We start from the raw sequence: 27,285 nt of genomic DNA, 5'->3' as shown, positions 1-27,285 counted from the left end.
TTTTATGGTTTCAACACATTTTGGCCAAAGTTCCAGAAGGCAAAAATTGCGCAAAACATCAGAAACGCATCTTCAGTTTGATGTGCATGATTCTTGTCCTGCACCTCTGTTACATAACTATGAACTCTAAAAGAAACACTTTGTATACTTCAGACAATACAAACAATGCACTTGAGCATTGGTCTCAAACTCAATTCCTGGAGGGCCACAGCTCCTCACAGTTTAGCTCCAACCCTAATCAAACACACCTGATCCAACTAATCAAGGTCTTCAGTATCACTAGAAACTTCCAAGCAGGTGTGATTTGGGGCTGGTTGGAGCTAAACTCTGCAGAGCTGTGGCCCTCCAGGAATTGAGTTTGAGACCACTGCACTAGAGTGTATTGTAACAACGTCAGCTCTTTCCAGCCTGAAAGAGAATTTAACTGGGACATAACTAGGGAGGACGTGTCTTCTCAACTTCATGAATTACTTTTTTGTACCCGTAGCAACTCTGTTCTTCCGTCTCTCCCTCTCACTAGTTATGTACTCATCAGCCAATTTTATTTGTCTTTTGCACTACTAAATTTGGCAATGAAATGTTGAATGTTAATTCTATAAAATATGTCAAATGTATGCTCTTTGCATACTAACCTAAACAAACATTATTACTTCTAGATTAACCATCCAAGACTATTACAAAAAGTTTATTCTTTGGGGGACAATTGCAGCACAATTGCAGAAGTCTAAAAGTTTACTCTGAATTACAAAACAATAACTCTGGTCTACGCCTTATGCATACCATTTTACTTTAAAAAAAAAAAAAAAGAACTGTAAAACTCCTTTTTAGTCATTTATTTAATCATGTGAAAATGCAATTTGAATATTAAATAGTGAAATAATCATAATAAAAACTTGAGGAACAAATGTTCAAGGATAAGGTCTAAACTCACAAAATCCTTAAACTTAAATAAAACTTTTACACAATCAAAAAAAGAAGAAACATATTCTAAGAATCCACAGATCAAACTAATCTCTCAAATTCTAAATATGAAGTTATATTAATTAATATTGCTGGTAGGTAATCTTAAAATCATAAAATTATAATAGTTACAACAAAGAATCATTGTAGCCTTCTGAGCAACATAAAGGTTTACAGAAATGCTTCAGACTGAATGTACATTCATAACCATCTTTGTTCAAGGAACATTTTCTGTTAGAAATGTGACTACATGCAAGTTATAAATTTACCTGATTAAAAAACAACAATAAACAAAAAAGACACAATGCACATGACTTCTGTGGTCATCACAGGTACCGTTACCGTTGCTGCACAACCTGACTATCAATCTCTCACACTGAGTGCTGTTCACACAATGTACAGCTGAGTGTCTTTTTAAGTAGGTATCCCACTGTCTACAAATGTTCATGAAAACTTGGCAGCTTGTGGGGGAGGTCCTAAAAACCCTCCAGCCTGTTTGGTGGCGGCACGGGATGGGGCGAGACCCAACATCTTCTGAATATTCTGAAACAACAAGTATTCAGTGGAAAAGGTTAGGGCATGCTTAACATGAACAGTGTCAAAGCCTAAACTCTTCCCTCAAAACTACCATTGCATTATTACATTATTTATCATGCTCCATTCACTCACATGCTCCATTCCATTCACTCAGCATTACCTGTCGAATTGACATGGTGCACAGGATGTAGAGGAAGATGAAGGAACAGTCGGTGTAATCTTCACCCAGGAGGTTGCGGTGTGAGAGGCCTTGGATATATGACAACGGGACAAATGGAAGTTTGGCTACAACACGACCATCAAAGCTGAAATGGAGAAAAAAAAAATTGTAAACATAAATGAAGTAGCAATTTTAGATAACTTTAGCAAATCATACCACTATTAGCCTAAGAAATAATTGAACATTTATAACAAAGCGATTCAGTTATGATGCACTGAACAAGTCTACATACATGGAATTGAACATGCCCATCAAAGCAGTGAAGCAAAAGCCAATGGCAAACATTGATTTCATCCGGACCTGCAATTAAAATATCTTTAATACAATGCCAAAACAAAGTGTAACTTGTTAGACAGATGAGAATTAATAAGAAATAACACAAAACAATGAAGTGTGATAGAAATAAGAACTTCAATAGAAAATATTAGAATACCATAGACAGATCTCTGTTATTGTTCTTGAGTTTCTCCTCTTGTCTCTCTGTTGAATACAATACAGTAATACTACATTTACATTGCACAATAAATTAATACATTTTTATTTATTACTTGTTAATAATAATAACAACAGTAACATCATTTTTTTTGTAATTGTCGGGTTTAATAATTATTATTTTAGTATTTGTTATTAGTAATGTAATCATCATGATCTATATAAGTAATCATAAAAAATATATTTTTAATAATCTCACTTACCAATTTTTTTCTTCTGTTGACGCCCAGCTGATTCTGTAATTGTCTCTTTCTTTTTCTCCACTGAAACATGTTACAGCATTTGAATCACTGGTCACATGTATTAAATACATATAAACGACAAACATGCTTCGTTCATATGACTTACGTTTTTTACTTTGTTTTTCAACCTCGGCCTTTAGTCTCTTGTATTTGTCTGTGCGGTACACCAGAACCCATGTTATACCTGATGAAACAGAGTAAGGCGAGCTGTTATCCAGCACTACAAGAGCTAAAGCGGTTGTCCTGTATTTGCTGAGCTTAGGACATTTTCCTAGGGATTCGCTAACTGCTTTCTGACATTTAAGATTTAAGCGTGTACATACCTTCTGCTAATAATGCTGTGCAAATAGATATAAACACAATCAGGATCGTATCTGCAAACATTGTGCTCATTTTGGAAAAACGTTTAGGTGACTGATATTAATAGATAATACTTTGGTTGAGCCACAACCTCTACTGTAGCAGCGTCAGCATTACTGTGATGATATCATCAATGCGCGCCCCCGGCTTCCTCGTGGGTTCTGAATGTAGTTGCACTATGAACTCATGACTCCACATCTCCAACTAGTGGCAATGATCCGGCTTTATTTTTTTTTTAATTTTTTTTTTAATGCTCAAAAATCAAGAACAGTACACATAAAATAATACAATCATCAACATACAAATGATTAAAAAAAATAATAATAATAACATGACCGGCTTTATATGTCGGCATGTAAGAGACATGATGACAAACAGATATATATATATATATATATATATATATATATATATATATATATATATATATATATATATATATATATATATATATATATATATATATATATATAAATATATCAGAATCAGCTTTATTCGCCAAGTGTGCGCAAACACACAAGGAATTTGTTGTGGTTTTTAAGAAGCTCTGGTACATACAAGCATACATACATACATATCTGACATGAGAACAGAAACATTTAAATAAGACTTAATAATAATAATACTAGTGTAAGAATCTGGAACAGAAGATTTATGTACAGATTTGTGCCTCATTTACTCTATATATACAGCTGTTTAGAAAAATATGCATATATATTTACAAAGTGCTAGGGAGAGAGTCAATAATTAGAGATGGGGAATGAAATACAGGCATGGATTACAGGACACAGGTAATAATTCCTGTGTTAGTTGTTTAGGCTGGAGATGGCATGGGGGGAAAAACTGTTTTTATGCCTAGATGTTCTAGTGCACAGAGATCTGTAGCGTCTGCCTGAGGGGAGAAGCGCAAACAGGTTGTGTCCAGGGTGAGAAGGGTCTGTGATGATGTTACCTGCCCGTTTCTTCACTCTGGAGAAGTACAAGTCCTGAAGGCTGGGCAGGTGGACACCAATGATCCTTTCTGCTGACCTAACAGTCCGCTGCAGTCTTCTTATATCTGATTTGTTGGCTGACCCGAACCATACAGTTATAGAAGAGCACAGGACCGACTCAATAACAGCAGAGTAAAACTGTGTCATGTGCGCCTGTGGCAGGTTGAACTTTTTCAGTTGACGAAGAAAGTACAATCTCTGCTGAGCCTTTTTCACGATGGAGTCGACGTGAGTATCCCACTTCAGGTCCTGGGAGATGGTGGCGCCCAGGAATCTGAATGACTCCACTGCAATCACAGTGGCCTGTTTGTACAAGGCTTTGTTCCCACTCCTGTGAGCATCCTCTTTGGCCTGGCGAAGCTGTTTGAGTTTTGTACTGAACCAAGGTTTGTCGTTGTTAAATGTTAAGTAAGTCCCGGTGGGTACACACATGTCCTCACAGAAACCAATGTAGGACATCACAGCGTCGGTGAACTCATCCAGATCAGTAGCTGCAGCCTCAAAAACACTCCAATCAGTAAGTTCGATGCAGGCCTGTAAATCCTGCTCTGCTTCAACAGTCTATCTCTTTACAGTTTTTTCTACAGGCTTAGCAGATTTAAGTTTCTGCCTGTAGGCTGGTAGAAGATGAACCAAACAGTGATCAGAGAGTCCCAGTGCTGCATGGGGGACGGAGTGATACGCATCCTTTAAAACAGTGTACCAATGGTCCAGTATATTGCTGTCCCTGGTGGGGCACGTGATGTGTTGTCTGTATTTAGGCAGTTCGCGGGTGAGATTAGCTTTATTAAAATCACAGAGAATGATAATGAAAGAGTCCAGGTAACGCTGCTCTGTGTGTGTGATTTGGTCGGCCAACAGTACAGGAATGTATATATATATATATATATATATATATATATATATATATACACAGTGGTGTGAAAAAGTGTTGGCCCCCTTCCTGATTTTTTATTTTTTTGCATGTTTGTCACATTTTAATGTTTCAGATCATCAAACAAATTTAAATACTAATCAAAGATAACACAAGTAAACACAACATGTAGTTTGTAAATGAAGGGTTTTTTTTATGAAGGGAAAACAAAATCCAAACCCACATGGCCCTGTGTGAAACATAACATAACCCCCCATTAAAACATAACTGTGGTTTATCACACCTGAGTTCAGTTTCTCTAGCCACACCCAGGCCTAATTACTGCCACACCTGTTCGCAATCAAGAAATCGCTTCAATAGGACCTGCCTGACAAAGTGAAGTAGACCAAAAGATCCTCAAAAGCTAGACATCATGTTGAAATCCAAAGAAATTCAGGAACAAATGAGAAAGAAAGTAATTGAGATCTATCAGTCTGGAAAAGGTTATAAAGCCATTTCTAAAGCTTTGGGACTCCAGTGAACCACAGTGCGAGCCATTATCCAGAAATGGCGAAAACATGGAACAGTGGTGAACCTTCCCAGGAGTGGCCGGCCGACCAAAATTACCCCAAGAGAGCAGCGACGACTCATCCAAGAGGTCACAAAAGACCCCACAACATCATCTAAAGAACTGCAGGCCTCACTTGCCTCAGTTAAGGTCAGTATTCATGACTCCACCATAAGAAAGAGACTGGGCAAAAATGGCCTGCATGGCAGAGTTCCAAGATGAAAACCGCTGCTGAGCAAAAAGAACAAAGGCTCGTCTCAGTTTTGCCAGAAAACATCTTGATGATCCCCAAGACTTTTGGGAAAATGCTCTGTGGACTGACGAGACAAAAGTTTAACTTTTTGGAAGGTGTGTGTCCCATTACATCTGGCGTAAAAGTAACACAGCATTTCAGAAAAAGAACACCATACCAACAGTAAAATATGGTGGTGGTAGTGTGATGGTCTGGGGCTGTTTTGCTGCTTCAGGACCTGGAAGACTTGCTGTGATAAATGGAACCATGAATTTGGCTGTCTACCAAAAAATCCTGAAGGACAATGTCCGTCCATCTGTTTGTGACCTCAAGCTGAAGTGAACTTGGGTTCTGCAGCAGGACAATGATCCAAAACACACCAGCAAATCCACCTCTGAATGGCTGAAGAAAAACAAAATGAAGACTTTGGAGTGGACTAGTAAAAGTCCTGACCTGAATCCTATTGAGATGCTGTGGCATGACCTTAAAAAGGCGGTTCATGCTCAAAAACCCTCCAATGTGGCTGAATTACAACAATTCTGCCAAGATGAGTGGGACAAAGTTCCTCCACAGCGCTGTAACAGACTCATTGCAAGTTATCGCAAACGCTTGATTGCAGTTGTTGCTGCTAAGGGTGGCCCAACCAGTTATTAGGTTTAGGGGGCAAGCACTTTTTCACACAGGGCCATGTGGGTTTGGATTTTGTTTTCCCTTCATAATAAAATACTTCATTCAAAAACTGCATGTTGTGTTTACTTGTATTATCTTTGATTAATATTTGTATTATCTTTGATTAATATTTAAATTATCTTTGATTAATATTTAAATTAGTTTGATGATCTGAAACATTAAAGTGTGACAAACATGCCAAAAAAATCAGGAAGGGGGCTAACACTTTTTCACACCACTGTGTATATATATATATTTTTTAAAGGATTTAAGATTGGCTTGCAAATTTATATTTGACTCATTAAAATGCAAATCAATTCATAACTTTTTAAAAATGCGTTTCTCTGGATTTTTTTGTTGTTATTTTGTCTCTCACTGTTCAAATAAACCTACCATTAAAATTATAGACTGACCATTTCTTTGTCAGTGGGCAAACGTACAAATCAGCAGGGGATCAAATACAGTTTTCCCCCACTGTATACATATATTTGAATTTTAGGTTGATGTTTGTTTCATACTTTCTTACAAAAGGATTCAATTTTATCTCTACGGAAATGTGTCGTCAGCTAGGTGGAGAGCTCTACTAATTCCTACCAACAAATGTAACGCTCCAAAGGAAAAGGTTAGACACAAATTAAAGAAAGGGGGAGGAGGAGCGCCTCTGCTTGCCGTGGTAAAAGCAGTACAGAGCTCAGTGTGCGCGCTGACAGCATGGCAGGAGACAGCGACAGCATGTTGGACAATCAAGCCGAAAATGAGCATGTTGTCAGGCAACCTTTCCTCATCGGGGTAGCCGGCGGCACTGCCAGCGGCAAGGTTGGCATTCTGCTTTCCCTTACATGAATTTTAGTTATCGTTTGTTTTGATGTTTGGCAGAGATGAGACGAGCGCACACTGACCGCGTGGCTCATTGTCCCGGAATCATCAATGTGCATTTATTTTATTCCCCGAGATGGTTTGACATGTCCGATGTAAAAACGGACATACAGACTTTTAGCATGTAAGGGGTGATCTGATTGACTAATTTATTTATTTATTTTAAAATCAAGTTTAATCATTTAGATGGAACAAAACTAATAAATAGTCACAGTATTTTCAAAACGGGTATACACATAGTAAGAATATGGTAAGCACTTCGTTAGTATGCGTTCCTTAAAAACAAGGATGTTGGACATTTTCCTGATACAGACAGCTCCCACACAGTCGCCGTGCACTATGGCGATGGTGGACTTGCCAACTTATTAATAAGCGTTTAATCAATAGTATTATTTATCAAAATAATAATTCAGTTGAATCCATTTGCGAAAAGTAACAGAATTGTTATGGATCAGGCGCTGTTGTATCGTCTTTTGTTGTTAGAAAACAGCATGAATGAACAGCAACAATCCCTCCGACATTCCATCAGATGCATTAAAATCCCATCAGCTGCTGAAAACCCCAATTACTGTTTTACTTTAGCTAAATATACAACGTGCTGTGAGGAAAGTCTAACTTTGCGGTTATTATACGAGGATAAAACCTTGTCCGCGGAGGACGTCTAGTGTAGCGTTACGAGCACAAAGAACGGTCTCTTTGTTTCATGAGCTAACGGTGTGAGACGATATCAAAGAACGAGATAAAAGTTTATATATGTTTGTGTTTAGCGTTAAACCTGAATCACTACAGAATTTTGGCGATAAAGAGGAGTAATCGCGGAGCTTTTGTTGGTTAACGTTATTGGGGTCAGCGGCACAGCGAATGTGTCACATCTTACCTCATTTACGTGCGTAAAGACGGCGTGCGTACGTGCGCACGCAGTGATGCGTCAAGACGGCTCCTTCAGTGAAGCCTGTTTTTGATTTGCCTTAGTTTTTATTGAAATATTTATAGATAATATATTTGTGTAGTTTATTTAGAGTGGGAAAATAAATAGTGTACTGTTAAAAATAAACTGAAAAGTAAATTTACCACGCCATAACTGGTAAAAATTTTTTATTTGAATATTTATATATATTTAATAATATTTAATATATCGCATTTTATATTTTAAAATATATTCATTGTTTATTTTGTATGACGTATATATATTACTACAAATAGTATATATTATTATTTATATATAATATATATATATATTAATATATATACAGTATATATATATATATATATATATATATATATATATATATATATATATATATATATATTATTATTATGTTTGATATTATTGGTCATAGTTGCATTTTTAAACTTTCAGTTTATGTTTTACTGACCACTCTGTTTAATCATTATTTAAAATGTCTCTGTACATATTTGTCTGTTCCTTTCTGTTTCCGTTTGCTTATGTTATGACTGCTATATCTCCCAGCTGTCAGGTGTGCAAGTTTCTCTCTCTACCACATTGCTTGGAAGAAACGTGTTATCTAGTTTCTCAGTGAAAATGCTTTGACTAGACTTTCTCAAGCAGTATGTTATCATTCCTTTGGGCCTGTAGACACTCAATGCTTTGTCCAGTGCTAATATGTAATGCTCTCAGTGTGCTGTTATACTTGGCAGTATGTCACTTCACTTCACTTAAGGACACCAGTTTGTTTACATCCTGAAACTGCTCAAACAAAGCAGATAATTGAAGCAAGTGTTTCCTTTCTAAGTTTAATGCAGCCAGAAACACTTTTGCGTTGATAACATACATCACCACCCAACGCACTAGGTGGACTTTAGGTAGCATTCGCATTATATTTTCCTAAACAGCAGCTTAACTTGTTGGGTACACAAAAATACTTGGGAATTAATCAGGGGAATGTTTAGTCAGCAACAGCAGAAGGTGTTTTTTGGCTGTCCTGCAAGGTTAGTTTAGGGGCCGGTGACAGGCCAGGCTAGGAGAGATGCCCACCTCACTGCAAATCACTCACTACTGGGGACAGTGGTTTCTTCCTCCTTCCTGCTGTTGGCTGTTATGAGTTTTACAACTATCTCAGCAGCATCCTCCTGATGATTCAAAGGTAAATGATTGCCTTCCTATGCCTGTAGGCCATTTAGCATGTGAACAGGTTTAGTGGTTACTTTAGCTGAAGGTTGATAGATCTTGGACACAGATTGTACCAACAAATGTCAAAGAGGTGTTTGTGCTGTCTTTTTTTTTCTTCTTCTTCTTTCTGCAAGGCTTTAGCACAGTAGAAAAACATGTAATTATTATATAATATAAATTAGTTTGTTTTGGTGAAGCCAGTGTAAATTGAACCAAATTGAAATGCACTCTAGTTCTGAGCATGCATTGCGACATGAATAAATAGGTAACACTTTACAATAAGGTCCTATAAGTCAAAACATTAACTAACAATGAGCAATTCATTTTTACAGTACTTACTAATTTCAGTTAATATTATTTAAAAAATACAGCTGTTCATTGTTAGTTCATGTCAGCTCAAGTCAGATACAGTTTTAGTAGTGTATTAGTAAATAAAATTTACATTTACTAATAAATGCTTTAGAATTATTGCTATTCATGTTGACTAATGAAGTTATCTAATATTAATAAATGAGACTTTATTGTTAAGTGTTACCAGTAAATCATGCAAAATACTGCCTTGTTCATTGTTCAACATACTGCTAGTCCATTTGACTTGCTCTTCAGTTGGTGACTTGGTGACATTATGGTTTAATGTGTCAAATTGGTGTAACTTTGTGTAAAACCTGGTGCAGGTATTATAAAAACATTGTTTTGTTTAGGTTTTTTGGCTGTTATACATTATTGTGTAGCATGTAAAAACTAAATGTAACAGAAACTGCAATCCTTGTATTTGGGCTGTGATTATTTTGCGTGTGACAGAAGACCGTATTATTTCTGTAACTCTTAAGTGAGAAATGCGTTGCCTTGAAGCAAACCACTGGTTGTTTTTGCTTAACATATGCTTTGTGTATATGTGTGTAGCTTCTTATAAGGGTCTGGGACAGCTTGGACTGTTTGTGGATTATGCTTTAAATGGATTGAGCGACTGGCAGGCAGCATTGCAGCTGGTGAAGGAAAGCTTTGTAAGGCATTTAAGCACACACATAGGTTGCAGGATTCAGTTGCATATCCCTACACTGTGGCATGTCTTGTGCTCCGCTTTTTATTGGCATGTGCTTGACTCTTAACTTGATCTGAACTCATCGCATGTGGTTTTCAGTGTTGCTTTGTGGAGATATTCTTCCATAATAGTAGCTTTTACTAGTCTGTTTATATATCATACATCAAGTGATTTTGACAGTAAGTTTAATCAGATTCTTTGGACTTTGTATAGGAATCCTTTCTGTGCTAAAGTAATAATATTTGTCATATCATCATGAATAGTCAGTTATATGGTACACCATAGACCTTGTGAATTTTAGTGCTGTTTCTCTCTCATCAGGATGTGCCTCTGTCCTCCATATTGGTCAGCTATTACAGAGTATTGAGGGTGGTTTTTTGGCCCATTAGTAGACTGTCTTTGGAAAAAAAATTGTTTTATGAAGGGAGTCAGTGTACCAGACATTGTCAAGCTGCAGAGAGGAGCAGAAATCTCTCCGTGACGATGTGAGCAAACACCTGCTTATGTTCTTCATAACTGCTCATGGTTTGTGGGGTTTTTTTTGTACAGGGTGCATCACCTGAGTATACTCCTTGTTCTTTGTTTTGTTTTTTAATTGACATATTTATTGTAACTATGAAACAAGGTGGTTTAGGGATTGAAGAGACACAGAAAACAGTATAGTAAGTCCTGTTGTACAATCACAGAGCCAGTTCTGTTATGTAAAGTTCTGTTTTTATGCCTTGAGTGGGGGAGGTGTCAATTTGATTTTGACTAAAAGGAGTCTTTCAGACATTTTTAGTGATAATTGTATTTAATGTATGCCATTGTTTAGTCTTATATATATATATATATATATATATATATATATATATATATATATATATATATATATATATAAGAAAACTGTATAAATACAGCAGAAAACTGTATAAATTCTTGGTTCATTCTTTGTTTGTCATGATGAAATTAATAATGTGTGGATCAGTAAGTGTGTCAAATTAATCCAACTGATTTGTTGCAAACTGAATTTCTTAAAATTTACATTTTATACTTGACTTTACGTAAACCTTTTGGAAAAAAATATAATGTTTTAAAAGTATTACCTACTAAAATGTAAGTTAATGCAGTTAATGTTGAAATAATGTGACTTAAATATAATCTGGTGGTGTTTAATATTTTTTTATTTTTTTTTAAATCACACTTAAGAGTAATTCACACAAGAATCTGAATGCATGCGGGTGGTGGGGGGAATCCATCCAAAATTCTAAAGTAAATTTTTTTTTAGATGAAACACAAATGCTATTTTAAAAAACAATTCTGTTTTTTTCCATACATGAAAATACAGAGCCATCACTGACATTGAATTTAGTTGCAATTTTGTTTAGCACATTGTCATAAAAAAATCATATTATATATTTGAACGCAGCCCTCATGAAAACTTTTAAACGACATCACTAGACTATCATGACTCAGTCTTTGGAAGTAGTGCCAAAAATGTCAGTCTCAAAAAAATTAAGTGCATGACACCTGAACAGAAACAGATGCAATGAAAATCATTCAAATCTGATTTTTTTTTTTTTTTTTTAAAGAAGGACCAGCTTTTTGTTCCCAACCTGAGGATAGTGGCCACCCACATAAATTATACACTTGACCTTAAATCATCAGCCATTTTGTTATTATTTCTCAGTTTGAATTTAGATTACTCACTGAAACTTGCTTTTAGAGTATATATGTAACTACAATCCTGTTTTTTGTTTTGTTTTGTTTTTTCAGTCATCAGTTTGTGGGAAGATTATGGAGCTTCTTGGCCAGAATAAGATTGACCATCATCAGAGGCAGGTGGCCATCCTCAGTCAGGATAGTTTCTACAGGGTACTGACCTCTGAACAGAAGACCAAGGCTCTAAAAGGACAATTTAACTTTGACCACCCAGGTAAAAAAGTCTGAAAATCTTGTTTTTATGTTCCTATAATTGTTTTATTTAGATTTATTTTTGTTGACCTGATTTATAGTTCTTTATGTGTGCTTTTGTACTGCCAAACACCCCTGCCTATTGCAGTGTGTTATTATGAGTAGAATACAGCTCAGACCATGAGCACTAATGCAGTCTGTATACTTTAGCTCTTTGTGAGTGTGTGTGTGTGTCGGAGTGAGTGTTTGCCTGATTCACACACACACTCATTCTGCAGCAGCACAAGTGGCTTATCACCTTTTTGCTTGTTCTTGATTTCCCACATCCTGTGGATCAAGAAACCTTAGAACAAATTCTGTGCTCTCTATCTGATCCTCTTTTACTGTGTCCCACAGATGCATTTGATAATGAGTTGATAGTCAAAACCCTTTGTGATATCATGGAGGGAAGAACTGTCCAGATTCCCGTCTACGACTTTGTTACCCACTCAAGGTCTGTTCAGACAACATTTCGAATAACTTAAAGGAATAGTTCAGCAAAAAATGAACATTCTGCCATCGTTTACTAACCATCATGTTGTTCCAAACCTGTAAGATCTTCAAAACACAAACAGACTAAATTAAATCTGTTCTTCGTTTAAAGCGATTGTATTTCTTCACATTACTGATTGATTCAAGACCACTTGATACATACCTTTTGAATCTTCTAAGTTTTGGTTACCTGGACGGTATTTTTTTTTTTAAAGGAGGGACAGAAACCTCTCAGTTTTCATTAAAAATATCTTAATTTGTGTATTGAAGATTAACTAAAGTTATATGGGTTTGGAACGACATTAGGGTGAGTAGTTTTCATTTCTGGGTGAATGGTCCCTTTAACTTATTATCATTGCATTATTTCTATGTGTGGATATCTTTGTGTTTATTCAAGTTTCAAACCACACACAAAAGCAGTGTGTAAGCAGCACATTTATTTTGGAGCCCATATTCAGCGCCTGCAGCAAAGTATCAGAAACGCAGGCCAGAATGTAACTGCTGTTGATTTGCTTACATGCTACTTGAGCGTAGGGTTTCAAACAAGCCTTATCTTGATTTGTGTCACATTATCTGTTTGTTCAGGTATTTCCTGCATCCTGATACGCTTTTGTTTTCCTTACTTTTCGCAGGAAAGAAGAGACGGTCACCGTTTATCCAGCAGATGTAGTTTTATTTGAAGGCATTCTTATGTTTTATTCACAAGAAATCCGAGATCTGTTTCAAATGAAGCTGTTTGTGGATACGGATGCAGATACACGTCTGTCACGCAGAGGTGTGTGTTGACTTCATCAATGGATGTCAACAAATATTCATAATTCATAAGTGGTAGTGATAGGATGATGTATTTCAGTGCAATTTGATTCATGTCATCTCATTCCCCTCTACTCATAGTCCTGAGAGACATCAGTGAGAGAGGCCGTGACCTAGAGCAAGTGCTAAGCCAATACATAACGTTTGTTAAGCCTGCCTTTGAGGAGTTCTGTCTGCCAGTGAGTTTTACACTTTTCTACCTTATATTATCAGTGTGTGTTTATTTAATTTTTTTATTTTACATAAAATACACAATCACACACACATTCCCGTGTTGTCAAAGCTGAATTTTCAACAGCCATTACTCCAGTCTTCATTCAGTCATTTATAAATCATTCTAATTTGCGGATTCAGTGATGAATATAAATGAGCAACATTTATTTGAAATATAAATATTTTGTAATGTCTTAAATGTCTGTACTGTCACTTTTGATTTAATGTATCTTTGCTAAATATAAAAAAAAAAAATCGTACTGGACTTTTGAACGTGGGCAAATTCTTACACTTTCATTATTATGAACAACACTGACAATTTTACTTGGTACAAACATTTTGTTTAGTAAAACTAAGTACTAAAAAACGTTGTAAAATAACTTGATGTGGTTTTTGTTTTTCCATGTCAATTTCTCTGTTGTGCTGTTTGGCAAATATTCTAAATGTATCATAAATGGTCCTTTTATTTTTATATAAATGTAAATATTTAATTATATAGAATATACATAAGGACCATTTATCGACTGTTAAACACTGTTATTAAAATGCAGAGCCAATATTAGTCATTCAGTTTACAAGAGAACATGTTCCTGGCATTTTATCAAGAAGCAGCAGGTGTTGAAATATTTGCCCATTGGAAATGTTGGTGTTGATCATAATCTTCACTTTTACTTTCAGACAAAAAAGTATGCTGATGTGATCATTCCAAGGGGAGCTGATAATCTGGGTGAGATTTTAAATGTGTTTATCCAAATGTGTAGACTTTACCATGGAAGAGAGAAGACATAAATATTTTGATACGGAAATGTTTTGGAACAGTTTATGATAGACATACATTGTTTTGAAAATAACAGTTTTGAAGGTGCCAAGCAAGGCCACAATTCTAGTCTTGATATCGTGAGCATTCCAGCATGTTTAGTCTTTTCCCTACTTCTAGTACTACTGATTCTTTAACTACAAAAAATACCTGCCCTGAAAAATGTATTTACTTGTAACAAAGACTTGTAAAACTTGTAAGACAACTTTACATGATTTTTGTTCTTCCATGTTTACTTCTCTCTCTCTCTAGTTGCCATAAATTTGATAGTACAACACATCCAGGATATTCTAAATGGTGGTTTGACCAAACGCTTGAACGGATACCTCAGTGGCCACAACACTCCTCGTAAACGGCATCCTTCAGAGTCCAGCAGCAGGCCGCATTGACCAGCTCTCCATCAGGACGTCTGGGGATGAAGGAGAGAATGAATGTGTGAAGGATGGATGCAAGAGAAAAGAAGGATTGCTTGTGCATTCTGTTAATTAGCCAACACTGTTTAAAACAAAAAAGAATCATGAAAACATTCAAGAATTTCAAAGACTGCCTTTAATTTCATTCTGCTTCCTCCTTTATGTTTTTGGACTGGCTACACTTGATGTTTTAGGAGTTAGAAAGATAAATGGAACTTCTGGTTCGGGGATTGTTAAAGGTCAAAATGGATATTTCCTCTATTTATTTTAGCTTTTTTTTTTTTGTCCTTCTTTAAGAGCATGTTTGTTGACTAAAAGTGGGGATGCAGATAATTAAATGTTACATGACTCCATGGTAATGAGGATTGAATATATATATTTCAAATTATTATTATTTTTTACCTCTGATCCTTTTTTCCCTGTCAGAAAGGACTACATTTGCAAATGTATTTATTTAAAGAAACTCTTCACTGGATAGAGTCCAAAAACATTCTTTTTTCTTTTTGGTTGAATAATTTTTTAGTGTTCTGGCATTATTTATATGGTGTCCCTTTATGATCAATGTTTCTTGCAGAAGGATAAATATTTATTCCTCCTTTTCACTTGAACAATTTAGGCAGTGTTGCTACATCACAACAGGCCTCTCAGGGTGTAGTTACTACAAATGAAAACAACAACTCACTAAAAGGAATGAGACGTTTATACAGAAGACATCAGAGACCACACCTCTAAAATAGAAAGGGCATTATTCTGGCTAATTAAGCAGAAGTAAATTTGTTGCACAAATTGATACTCGGTTCCGAATTACAAACCTTGTACTTCTAGAATATTTAAGGAGATGCCATGTGATCCTCATTAAACATGGTCATGTGCTTTAAAACAACGCCCAGTGGTTGATTGTGCAGCGTTGCTGTGGAGAGCTAGCATGAATAGTGATCTATTTGAGATTTGTTCATATACTATGCACTGTACCCTTGACTCTAATAATGCAATTTGACACTCAGTTTTATTAGACTTGTGCAAGGCATTTAGACAACTGGAGATGCTTACTTGAAATGAATTCTCAGAATCTCCTTTGCCATGTTTTTTAAAAACCCATAATTTTACTAGTGTTGTGACTTAAAATATACACCATGATGCCACTTTGGTAAGTCTTTGACAAAACTCACCAAAGAGTTCATTTAGTTTTCTTCAACAGATGTTTTTGTAGTCTGAGCCGTGTAATTTCCATACGCAATACATATTTTCCCTTGGAGCTCAGTTTTCCTGCATCTTAGAGCCAGAGAGAAGCCATTTAAGGTACTCTGAAATCATTCAGGGATGTGAAACTGAACAATCCAACCTTTAAACTTGACCCTGTCTGTAAAATGACCCCATATATCTTCCCTTTGACATCTTTAACTTAAAACTGGTTAATCATTGATATATGATTTGTTCTTATTTAACATAGTTTGTAATATCAGTTATATTTTAGTTTCTGGTTGGCTTCATTTGCATTGCTGCTATGATACAGGGTGACTCATTTACTATCCTATGTAAAAATTCTAAATGATCGATTATTTATTTGATTGAATACGGTCGTATTGAGGATAATGCCATTTACATTTAATCAGAGTTGTCATTATTTATATCTGGGCCACATTTTGTGACTTGAATATTTATTTGGTTATTAAAGGCATTCTTAACCCTGGGCTGTTTATTTGGCCAAAATTGCATTAATTATTATAAATCTTTTGTTGACGTCTGGTACTTGGTTTCGTTTGGGTATTAAATGTGTGATTCAATCAGTATGATTATAGATTCATTTAAAAAAAAAATGAACCAGTTTATAACCACTGCAACAACATTTGTGCCATCATAACGTTTTTGTATGTGAACTTACAGACTGTTCCTTGTATTTCCATGTTGACTTCCCTTCAATGTTACATCAGCTAAATATTGTAAATATTACTTTTCTAAACAACACTTGGTTACTCAAACATCCAGGCTGTCGAACATATATGTTGAAGATATTCATACCTCTCATTAAAGGGTTTTGATATATTAGCACAGATTTAAACACCAGCTTTTAAAATGCAGTACACATTACAAACATTTTTTCCCCCCACAATCACACAGTTCAGCCCTGAATAAAACCATGATTTCATCATTTATCATCTCTAATTTACCAACTTGCACACCTAGTGTGTAATATACTTGACTGAAAATGATGCAAATACTGTACATTGTTTTTATTGAAATTTGTGGGATTCCAAAGATTTAAGCTGTTGGCATTGTTTAATGTGTAATCAATTAGTTTGACTCCCACACTGTCTGTAATTATATAGCAAATATTGATTTTACCAGAATATGTGACAACCTTTATGTTGATATTATAAATCCTAGTCTGGAACAGATTTCAAAAGTATGATGTTCTGCATGATGTATCATTATATGTTCAATTATTGATGCCTTTGAGTTTTGGTGCTTGCAAAAGGGGTGCAAAATGCAAAGAAAGCCAAAACTATATTAAAATCTGAAAAGGTTGCATGCTTGTGTTGTTGGACCAAACAAACTACAGTTGCAAGGCTTTAAAACAGCATTTCTGTGACACTGCAATGAATATTAATAACACTTTATCTTCAACTGTTACTCTTGATGCTGGGGATTGGCTTTTTTTTTTTTTTTTTAAGTGTTTCTGTGGTTTAATAAATCCATGATAACTGTATCATCATGTACATGTGTAAAGAATTGCAGAAAGTTGTATCACAAAGTGATTGACAGGAAAGCTTAAATAAAATTTTTGTACTCCTCATGTCCGTAGCCTCCTGGATACCTGAGTTCTGTAAAAAAAAGACTTTAAAGAGTAAATCCCTCTCTTTTAAGAACTTTATTGCAAGCTGGACAGAATTACACAATGGTTTAGATTAGAACAAAGATAAAATGAAAGCATACAGCAACGTAAAACAGGTTCAGGGAGGTCATGATGTTTTTTTATTTATTTATTATTATTTAATGCCTGAAAAAAACAAACAACAACAATTGTCATCGTCAAAACACAACAACCGCTCGGGGACACCCAGTCCAAAGGAAGTGCCAAGTCCTTCCACAAAGTCATTGTTCTTATGGCTTTCACGTTCGTAGAGAACTCAGTAGATTCAAAATAAGTTTTCATTTCAAGTTTGAATCGTAAAAAAAATGGTTTACATTTAGAAAATGTACATTTATGAATATGATATGTAGCTAAAAGGAAAATAAGGTTTATAAAATAAGCATCATTTTTTTTCACATTCATGAAAGCCAAAAATGACATTTCTATAAGTAAACTCAAAATTAGGATTCACATAACATTTGATAAAGTCAAGAATGTCACACCAAAATGATGTTGTGTAAGAGCAATTCCAGAATAAATGTAAAGAAGTTTCATTGTTTTCTAAACAGAAAGAACAGTTGGTGTTAATATCATTCTTAAGTCTTTTAAGAGAGCACTTATCCGGGTAAATTCAACTTAAATGCAATTTCTCTCATTTTGTTAGTAATTAAATATTTGTGAGGTAATGACCAAAGTTTTTAGGGAATATCACTTACTAAACCATTCCAATAAGAGATTACATAAGGCACAGAAATAGACTCCATCTGAAACAAAACTCTAATTTTCTTATTGTTTTTTGACTTGGATGATGAAAGGCACTGTTTTCCAACAAATGTTTTACAAAGATCCACTGAGTGACATGAGATTGGAAAAGAAAGACCTCTGAAAAGCATGAGAACCCCATGTGGCACTGCATCAGCAACAATTGCAAACTCTTTCAGACTAACATTTTGATTGAAAAGTTGAGACACAAAAATAATACAATTTTTAAACCAATTAAAAAAAGAGCGAGATTTGTGTTATACAGTAGATTCTTGTTATTCCAGATTAGATATGAGTGAGGTGTAAAATTGTGTTTAAAAATGAGGGACCAAGCCAACTACATTTGCCTATGAAAAAGAGATATGTTCATGATGTTATAGTTACAGATTAATAAGAAACTTAAACCACCTAGTTTGGAAAAAAACAACATTAGAGATCAGATTCCATAGATGAGGGCTTATTGATACAGTTTTTTATTCAATTTATTTTAAAGGTGTTGTTTAAAGTGGTGAAATCAAGAAAGTTTAAACCCCCTTTCTCAATGGTGTTCATAAATACAGATTTTCTAATAAAATGATTTATTCGTCCAAACAAAGTTGAGAAGCATTGTATCAATTTGTTTAAGAATGGCAGTGTCAACATTCAAAGAGAGAGCAGCATGTGTTAACCTTGACAAACCTTCAGCTTTGGCTGGCAAGATTCTTCCCTTCAATGAGAGATCATCACGCTGGAGCCACATATTCAGTTTTTTCTGAGTACTCTCAATTAATGGATTAAAATTTAAGGAGCATCTCTCTAATTAATAATTAATTTTGTTATAATAACACCTAAAATAAGATACCTGATACCTAAGATACCTTAAGAACAGGCCTGATGCTTTGGAGAATTGCTGGATACTTTAATGCTAAAGGAACTTGGTTAGCATCTTGCAAAAAAAAAAAGAGTGGTGTCATCAGCCAGTTGACTGATGAGTATCTGTTTGTCAGCAATAGAGATACCATGAAGACCACTATCAGAAATACAAGAAGCGAATATCTGGGAAATTAGTCAAAATAAATAAGGGGATAATGGACACCCTTGCCTAATACCACGTGACAAATGGAGAAGAATCTAGGAGAAGTACCGTATTTCAATTTAATTGTGCTACTACAGTTGTAATATAGAGTTTTTACCGCCTTACAAAAATATTCACCAAAACCAAATTTTTCCACTGATTTAAATATAAATTTATGTTCAACTGAATCAAAAGCTTTATAAAAATCCAGGAAAAGAATAAAACTATTATGTTCCAGCACATCACTATAATCCAATAAGTCTAAAGCTAATCTAATATTATTCATTATATGTCGGTCCCTCATAAATCCAGACTGAGTCTCATCTATAACAGTATCCAAACAATCTTTAAGTCTTTTAGCAAATATAATGGCGAACATTTTATAGTCATTGTTAAGGAGTGTGATGGGTCGCCAGTTGTCTAAATTGGTAAGATCTTTCTTAGGTTTAGGAATTAAAGTTATGATACCTTGCATCAATGTAGGAGGTAAAGCCTCTTTTTCAATACTTTCTCTAAAAACCTGAGTTAAAAAGGGAGTATCAGCAAATAATTCGTACAGCTTAGCTGTAAATCCATCACACCCTGGGGACTTATTGTTTTTCAAACTCTTAATTGCTCTTTGTACTTCCTCAGGAGTAACAATACTATCACAGAAAAATCCATCACTTTCAGATATAACCTTAACATAATTAACCGAGTCTAGAAATGAGGACGTTGTCTGCTCTGAATACCTTGAACTATAAAGATTCTTATAAAAATTGGCACTGTAGTTTGCTATTTCCTTTGGATCGTTAACAGTTTTGCCATCAACACAAAGTTGTTGAATTGTTGAGAGGATAAAATTACGCTTTTCTAGCTTAAAAAAATATGCGGAATTGAGTTCTCCCTCTTCGAGCCATTTTTTCCTGGATCTTATATAAGCACCCCTAGCCTTGGATAAGTACAATTCATCCAATTTAATTTGCAAATCTGCTATTTCAGATTTTTCCTCTAGAGACATGCAATCAAAATTATTTTTTTATTTAGGGATTATTTTTTTTTTTTTATTAATGAAAATCAAAAAAATTACAAACAAAGCAGGCTTTAAATGAACAAAATTAAGACATATATATATAAAAAACACAGTTGCAGATACAAGGCAGACATAACTAAGTTGTATACATTGTACATCAAGGGAGGTCATGATGTGCTGCTTTGGTAGGCCTAGTTGCAGCATCATTATTGTGCGACCGGTGTCTGACGCAGTACGCACGCGAGTCCATATTGGTCGTTTCCCAAGAGATTCATCGAACAAGAGTGTTTGTATAGTGACTTGGATATATAGGCCATTACTTAGATATCGTGCACAGATATGTCCACGAGTGACTTTTATTTGAGGTACTATGTGGGCCATAAAGGTAAATTCGGCCACGAATTTCTGGAATTTGAATTCAGACCAGACGGTAAGTCAGGCGCTAACTTAGCTTGCTAATATGCTAACAGCCTTTCTATTGATATCTGTGCATGCTTTTATACTTGGCCGAAACGTTTTTCTAAAGCTGTTTGAACTTTAATTACTGCTTAATTTGTTTAGTAATTGTGAAATAGAGGGGCTGTTTGTGTATAAAAACAAATTAACACGTTAGCTAACGTTTGAATTGCTTAAAACGGCCACCTTATAATCTTAAGCTATTTATCTTGATAAATAATATTTCTGTTAAGAAATTGTTTTTCTGCTATAATATTTCAGTGACTGTTGAATATTCTCATAATTAGCTTTCATATAATTTTGTTTTCATCCAGGCAAACTGAGATATGCAAACAACAGTAACTACAAGAACGACGTCATGATCCGAAAAGAGGTAAAGTCAGCTGCGTGATGACGTCACATACGTTCAATATGAGGTCAGTAAGCTTATGAGATATTTCCCCTCTTTCAGGCTTATGTTCATAAAAGCGTGATGGAAGAGTTGAAGAGAATCATTGATGACAGTGAGATCACAAAAGAAGACGATGCTTTGTGGCCTCCTCCAGACAGAGTCGGGCGACAGGTTTGTAGGAATATATATTTTTGCTTTTATTTTTTTTATTTATATTACCCTTGCTCTGGGCACCATGGGGTTTGTTATACTCTGCATCATAATTGCTCTGCTTTGTGCTTTATAGGAACTGGAGATCGTCATCGGTGATGAACACATTTCATTCACAACTTCCAAAATTGGATCTTTAATTGATGTCAACCAGTCCAAGTAAGCATATTTCATAGATGGATTTTTTATTTATTTATTTTTTTTAGTTCTTGTTCTCTCTGCTTCACTGCTTTTTCACACTACTGGCTCATTCTTGAAATCTGGCGTTACAGTACCACAAGTAATATTGACTTTTGTATGATAAATTGCTTGTGATGCATCTTGTTTGTAAATCATTTAAGATAAAAGCATCTGATAAATGAACTACAATAGTTATTTTCTGCTTCATTTATTCAGTGTTGGCATGCAATCTTTTGCTTTCCCATTTCTATTCTCAAGCAATGCAGCACTCTGCAGTTTCACTGTGTGTTCTCTGTATTATAAGAGTGGTAACATTTGTGTTCTTGCTTTTCAGGGACCCAGAAGGACTCAGAGTTTTCTACTACCTGGTCCAGGATCTCAAATGCCTTGTATTCAGTCTCATCGGCCTCCACTTCAAAATCAAGCCCATCTAACTACCCAGTTGCTTTTATTCTGGATGAAAGTAATATTTTAGTCATTGCTTGAGCTATTTTCAACATTTGTACATTGCTTGGTGGTTTTTTCTTTTCTTTTTTAAATAAAAACTTGTTCAACTGTTGATTCGCTTCACTTTCCATTTCAAAACCTTTTAAGCTGCAAAATATCTTTTCAAAACCTTAATGGTGATATCAACATTTGCACACTCCAAATAGGTACTTTCAAATAGAATGTACAATATGTACACTACTGATTTACAGTTTGGGGTTGGTGAAGACTTTACTGTTTTTGAACGTCTCTTATGGTCACTAAGGATGATTTTAATAAATTCAGTAAGAATATTATTCTAAAATAACTTAATATCTTCAAATGTAATTTATTCCTGTATTGGCACTGCTACATTTCTAGACTTCAGTGTCACGTGAAATATTTCTTACCAATGTTGGAAACAGTTGTGTTGCTTAATATTTTTATGGAACCCAAACCTCACAAATGTACACATTTTTCAATACGATATTTTAATTTATTCTTTAAGATTGTTACAATATTTACAATCATGTTATCCACGTTCTTACATCTTATAAGGCACAGGACATGTATTTCAATTATTGTACATAATCAAACAATGCAGAATTTTGCAGTGTGTGGAAGTACATTGTATTCATGTTGCACTGAGTCAAAGATGATTGCCCACTGAAAGTATAGGTGGATTAAAGCTGCCTGTTGAACCTGGGGGGAAATACACGGCAAATATTTCAAATACAATACATGTCAGGACATCAGCATTTCACAGATTTACCCAAAACAATTACTAAGTTTTGCTTTTGGATCAATCACTTCAACAGCATGAGTTCAATACCAAGCAGTCAGTTTTTTATCCACACAGTGCAAAGCTTATTACTTCTACCTTTAGCCTTTAATGATAAACATGTTACACTGATACACCTGAGTCCTTATCTAATAAAAGTAAAAAAATAAATGCTCTAAATCCAGACTGCTTCACTGAACTTCAGACACATTAAGTGCACTTTCAATTAATGGGTTTTCCATCAAGTACTGTAAAGATGTCTTCCAAGGACTTATGAACACACTTAAGGAATTCATGAACATTTCTGGCAGGGTAGCTGGACACATTGCACCCGATCCATTCATCATGGACACCATAGCCCACTCCGAAACCATCAGGCACCACAGGAGCAAATCCGCCCAGACTGACCGCAGGGCTGGTAAGAGTACTGGTGGAGAGAATGTTATGGTTTATGGCGGCATATGCTGGATCCTGGTAGAGACTGTGCAGGGCCATTCCTTTTGAATTAGCCAGGTAGCGCATGGCAAAGAGATGGCGATCAAATCCTTGGCCTAGATGAAAATGCACAAAAAAATAGGACAATGATGAAATAAGTTGACAAGTTGAGAGTGAACTAAAGATCTAATTTGATGCCCACCCTCACCCCAAAATGTAAAAGGATGGAAATTCTGTCATCACCCTCATGTCATTCCAAACCTGTTTGACTTCATTTTTTCTGTGAAACACAAACAAATACATTAAAAAAAAAAAAATGAAAAAGTATTTTTGTCCATACAATGACAATCAGTGGGGTCTAATGCTGTTTTGGACCACAATGACTCATTATATGGATAAAAAAGGTTTAAACATTTTTATTTTATTTCAAATGTCTTCCTTTGTGATCCACAGAACAAAAGAAAGTCATACCAGTTTGGAACAACCTGACAATAAGTAAATGATGACAGAATTGTCATTTTTAGGCAAACTGTCCCTTTTTTCTTGCTCAATACTGATACTTGCTAAGATAAACATCAGTTTTCCCCCCTTAGAATGACAAGACACCTTATGAATGTGCGCTAACCCATTGCTGCTTCTTTAGTGAGCTGCCCATGGTATTTGGAGCATTCACTCAACAGCCCCTGTAACTGCTCCACTGTGTGTTGTCCAGGCTGCTCAACAAATGCCTTGGCACAGCGCTTTGTGTGGATGGTAGCAGAACGGATGGTTTCTGTGCGCCCATGTTTAAAGGCTGCAGTGCTACACGACTCATATGTGGCGACCGTCTGGCCATATTGCCGTAGGAAGCCCATCTGGAAAGCCAGCTGAGCGATGGCATCTGGACTGAGCTTCTTCTTTTTAAGTTGCTCCTTTCCACCTTTCTTGAACTCCATGGCGTCGATGGTGAGCTTTGACACGGCGGCCTGGAAGTTCCCTTTTGCTTTTGTGATTCCAGCTTTTAACTCATCAGTGAGTTTAAACTCTAATCGGCGCACCGCAGAGGAAGAGTCCACCGCTGCAGGCTGGGATCCAGGCCCGACCAAAGGCTTCTCCGTGGTGTCCTTGAAGACCTCATTCTGGAAGCGAAGAACGGCCACGCCGTCACCCCAAGAGTGCTCAAAATTGATCGCCGCCTGTCCGTCTTTAGCCAAGATGATACTGAAGGACTTGTCGTACCAGCGGTTGCAGCCGTCTCCATGAAGCATGTTGTGGGAAATGTGAATATAGTCTCTCATCACCTCCTCATCCAGGCAGAGGCAGAACAAAGCACTGTCTACTAAATGCAGAGCTTCTCCATTTCCAGCATCCAGTAGTTTCTGTCTTAACCCTGCCCATGTGTCTCTATTCTCACTTGTTAGAACACCCAAGGGGAACGAAGGAGCTTGTGTGGGGTCTGATAGGATGTATTTCAAATGAGCTTGCACCTCCGCAGGCTTTATCAGGTTGCCGTCCCGATCTAGAGCATCAAACACATATAGGTTGCCTCGCTTTACTATGAGCAGGTGGTGGCCCTTGTCGTCTGTGAGGAGCTCGTCGTGCTTGTACTTGGGTATACGTGTGGAGTTGAAGAGGCGGAAGTATTGGGACATATCCAGAGGATAGGCGTTCACCATGTAGGCTCCAAACCATGAGATAGAGGGGGGCACCCATCGGATCAACCTCTTGAAACTATCGGTGTCACTCTTGGCAGGGTTTAGATGAAACACCTCTGGCTCGAGTAGACCAGCACGAAGGGTTTTCATGAACCGGACGGCAGAGCATACCATGTTGGTGGCTCGCACAAGCTGGTCGTTGTACTCGGGTTTGGGGTCAGGGTTAAAGGACATGAAGGGGTTGAAGTTGAGCACAACAGACTCCCGAGCAGACAAGTACATGTCAAACCATGGAGCTGCAATGCAAATGGGAGAAATTCATTAATGATGTTACAATTTAAACTACTAATATGCAATTGTTATTTTTATTACTACATCTCCTACCTGATATATAGCTGGTGTGCTTGTTGTTTTTGTCTAAGGCTACAAGTTCTTCATGTAACTGCTTGCCTACACCACTCTGAAAATCATTTGCTACTTTCTCTGTATTACTGACAGATTTAGAGGGAGCAGAAGTAGATAGAAAAATGTTAAAACATTAAAGGGTAATTAGAAAATGAAATTAATAAATTGATATAGGTACTTTTGGGTTACCTGTACTGTTCATCAATCAGCAGGGGTCTCTGAGCTGCCAAATACCTCCTTATTGTATCTTCCAATTTTGGGACTGGTAATCTATAAAGAACATATAAAATTAATATATTTTGGGATAATATATATTAGATTAAATTGTAATAATATTTCACAATATTCCTGTTTTTACTGCATTTCAGACTTTTTTCAAAAACATTTAAAAGCTTTTAGGTGGTAGTATACACAGCATCACAAACCAAAGACAATTAGATTACATTTTTAATCGAAGATTATTACATTTTATTCTATTTTAGATTGCTTGAATGTAAATCTTCCTCTACAGTTTACCACGGAACAATAGTGAGGGAACTAAATTTAAGACAAGGGGGTATATTTACGTGTGACACCGTGTCCCCATCCCCCTTGCAACCTAAGCGTAGACTTTGCACTTTAACCTACATTCTCTAATATGACCTAAAATGGTCGTAGACAAAAAAATAAATAATGGCATTTCCAGCTTAAATCATATTCAACATCAAAGATGTAATATCAAAGCACAGCAAATATTACGTTATTTATATATCGTATTGTATGCCATTCTCCTACCTTGGTAAACTCTTCTGGTAGTGCATGGTCGGGACGACACTTTTGTGAAGAAACTCAATCCCAGCTCCATCCTTACTGCTGTATTTACGCCGAGTGCTTAGAACTGACAGGGCAGGGTTACTCCTTAGCAGCTTGAATTTGCTCAGTGTTGAATTATATTGCGTAGAGAGCAAACCCGCCATCATACAACTTGTAATTTAAGGAGTTATGATCTGCGTATTTTTCTTAAAGCTCAACTTCAATTTCAAACCTTCTGTTTAATAGTTCTGCAAGCTGCGAAGACACTGAATGAATGCAGTGTGTCTGACAGATCCTGTCGCTGTCGGTACGGCCAAAAATACCGTCTTACCTTGCTATTTAGAAAAAAAATCTAAGCTAATTTGCAATAGCTGCTTAACAAGCAGACAAAATTTCCGATTTTAATGTTTGATTCATTACTTCCGCCTCACCAACTATCGTCTTTTTCAAAATAAAAGTCCAATCTATATAAATAGGGCATTTGTATACAAAACATTTGTTGGCTGAAGTAGTTGTGTATCTAATGATTAAATTGCATTTTTCATTGGGTTAATTAAATTGGAACTCTCTCAAAACAACACAAAGTTCCCTATAAATAAATTACATTAAAACTTTATTTAATTATATTAACGTATTCAAAATAACTATCTCTGAACATTTCGAATATTTATTACATTTTCCATATATTTTGAACACGCACCCAGGCTATCAAAGCGTGAGACCAGAAGCTCCGCCTTTTTGTGCTGATCCTTTCATATGATTGGTTCAGCCACAGATGCCCAGGAAGATGATTGGTCATCGGATGTTCCTTTTGGAATCACGAAAGACGGACAGCATCAATGGGAATCAGCCATCAGGCGCATAGCCAGCATCATCTGGACCGATTGTGCTGGAAGCACGACATAATTCTCCATATTTTGTTTAGAACCTGGTCGAATTTATATAGATTTATTCTAAATTAAAATTGACATAAGTAATATAAGAGAATGTGTGCAAAACCTCC

The 27,285-nt window shown here is 35.9% G+C and overlaps 5 protein-coding genes across 6 annotated transcripts in view; 3 read left to right on the top strand and 2 right to left on the bottom strand.

Annotated features, from left to right (window-relative positions):
• The window catches only part of LOC306849709 (uncharacterized protein), a 919,849-nt gene that overhangs the window by 6,262 nt on the left and 886,302 nt on the right, over nt 1-27,285 (top strand). The gene's annotated exons all lie outside the window — the stretch shown is intronic.
• On the bottom strand, nt 670-2,956 carry LOC306849570 (calcium load-activated calcium channel). The gene is made up of 7 exons (XM_079384706.1): nt 2,775-2,956; nt 2,558-2,635; nt 2,413-2,472; nt 2,151-2,197; nt 1,950-2,017; nt 1,658-1,802; nt 670-1,503 (listed from the first exon to the last, which is right to left on the bottom strand). Exons 1-7 carry the CDS (start codon nt 2,842-2,844, stop codon nt 1,405-1,407), a joined length of 567 nt encoding a protein of 188 aa, XP_079240832.1. The 5' UTR covers nt 2,845-2,956; the 3' UTR covers nt 670-1,404.
• On the top strand, nt 6,757-17,647 carry LOC306849569 (uridine-cytidine kinase 2-A-like). Of its 2 annotated transcripts, none has more exons than XM_079384704.1 (7): nt 6,757-6,941; nt 11,930-12,089; nt 12,464-12,560; nt 13,231-13,373; nt 13,493-13,590; nt 14,303-14,351; nt 14,694-17,647. In XM_079384704.1, exons 1-7 carry the CDS (start codon nt 6,837-6,839, stop codon nt 14,828-14,830), a joined length of 789 nt encoding a protein of 262 aa, XP_079240830.1. In that variant the 5' UTR covers nt 6,757-6,836; the 3' UTR covers nt 14,831-17,647. The 2 variants fall into 2 exon arrangements, with proteins under 2 accessions (XP_079240830.1, XP_079240831.1); XM_079384705.1 differs by lacking the exon at nt 6,757-6,941 and adding an exon at nt 8,960-9,106.
• LOC306849883 (protein mago nashi homolog) lies at nt 20,742-22,329 on the top strand. The gene is made up of 5 exons (XM_079385260.1): nt 20,742-20,963; nt 21,304-21,362; nt 21,441-21,551; nt 21,667-21,749; nt 22,105-22,329. Exons 1-5 carry the CDS (start codon nt 20,873-20,875, stop codon nt 22,202-22,204), a joined length of 444 nt encoding a protein of 147 aa, XP_079241386.1. The 5' UTR covers nt 20,742-20,872; the 3' UTR covers nt 22,205-22,329.
• LOC306849882 (carnitine O-palmitoyltransferase 2, mitochondrial) lies at nt 22,706-26,837 on the bottom strand. The gene is made up of 5 exons (XM_079385259.1): nt 26,265-26,837; nt 25,680-25,760; nt 25,470-25,576; nt 24,077-25,381; nt 22,706-23,567 (listed from the first exon to the last, which is right to left on the bottom strand). Exons 1-5 carry the CDS (start codon nt 26,447-26,449, stop codon nt 23,239-23,241), a joined length of 2,007 nt encoding a protein of 668 aa, XP_079241385.1. The 5' UTR covers nt 26,450-26,837; the 3' UTR covers nt 22,706-23,238.

Source organism: Barbus barbus, assembly GCF_936440315.1.
Source record: "Barbus barbus genome assembly, chromosome: 29".
NCBI classification, from domain to species: domain Eukaryota; kingdom Metazoa; phylum Chordata; class Actinopteri; order Cypriniformes; family Cyprinidae; genus Barbus; species Barbus barbus.
This window is presented reverse-complemented; position numbering and strand designations above follow the sequence as displayed.

Excerpts from the sequence above, each read along its gene's own strand:
- LOC306849570 (XM_079384706.1), bottom strand. The coding sequence starts at position 2,844 with ATGAGCACAATGTTTGCAGATACGATCCTGATTGTGTTTATATCTATT. Across the intron at positions 2,018-2,150 it reads ATAACAGAGATCTGTCTATG|GTCCGGATGAAATCAATGTT; the intron begins GTATTCTAATAT and ends TTTTAATTGCAG. Across the intron at positions 1,803-1,949 it reads ATGGGCATGTTCAATTCCAT|CTTTGATGGTCGTGTTGTAG; the intron begins GTATGTAGACTT and ends TCTCCATTTCAG.
- LOC306849569 (XM_079384704.1), top strand. The coding sequence starts at position 6,837 with ATGGCAGGAGACAGCGACAGCATGTTGGACAATCAAGCCGAAAATGAG. Across the intron at positions 6,942-11,929 it reads GCGGCACTGCCAGCGGCAAG|TCATCAGTTTGTGGGAAGAT; the intron begins GTTGGCATTCTG and ends TTGTTTTTTCAG. Across the intron at positions 12,090-12,463 it reads ATTTAACTTTGACCACCCAG|ATGCATTTGATAATGAGTTG; the intron begins GTAAAAAAGTCT and ends TGTGTCCCACAG.
- LOC306849883 (XM_079385260.1), top strand. The coding sequence starts at position 20,873 with ATGTCCACGAGTGACTTTTATTTGAGGTACTATGTGGGCCATAAAGGT. Across the intron at positions 21,552-21,666 it reads CAGACAGAGTCGGGCGACAG|GAACTGGAGATCGTCATCGG; the intron begins GTTTGTAGGAAT and ends TGTGCTTTATAG. Across the intron at positions 21,750-22,104 it reads ATTGATGTCAACCAGTCCAA|GGACCCAGAAGGACTCAGAG; the intron begins GTAAGCATATTT and ends CTTGCTTTTCAG.
- LOC306849882 (XM_079385259.1), bottom strand. The coding sequence starts at position 26,449 with ATGATGGCGGGTTTGCTCTCTACGCAATATAATTCAACACTGAGCAAA. Across the intron at positions 25,761-26,264 it reads TACCAGAAGAGTTTACCAAG|ATTACCAGTCCCAAAATTGG; the intron begins GTAGGAGAATGG and ends TGTTCTTTATAG. Across the intron at positions 25,577-25,679 it reads CTGATTGATGAACAGTACAG|TAATACAGAGAAAGTAGCAA; the intron begins GTAACCCAAAAG and ends TAAATCTGTCAG.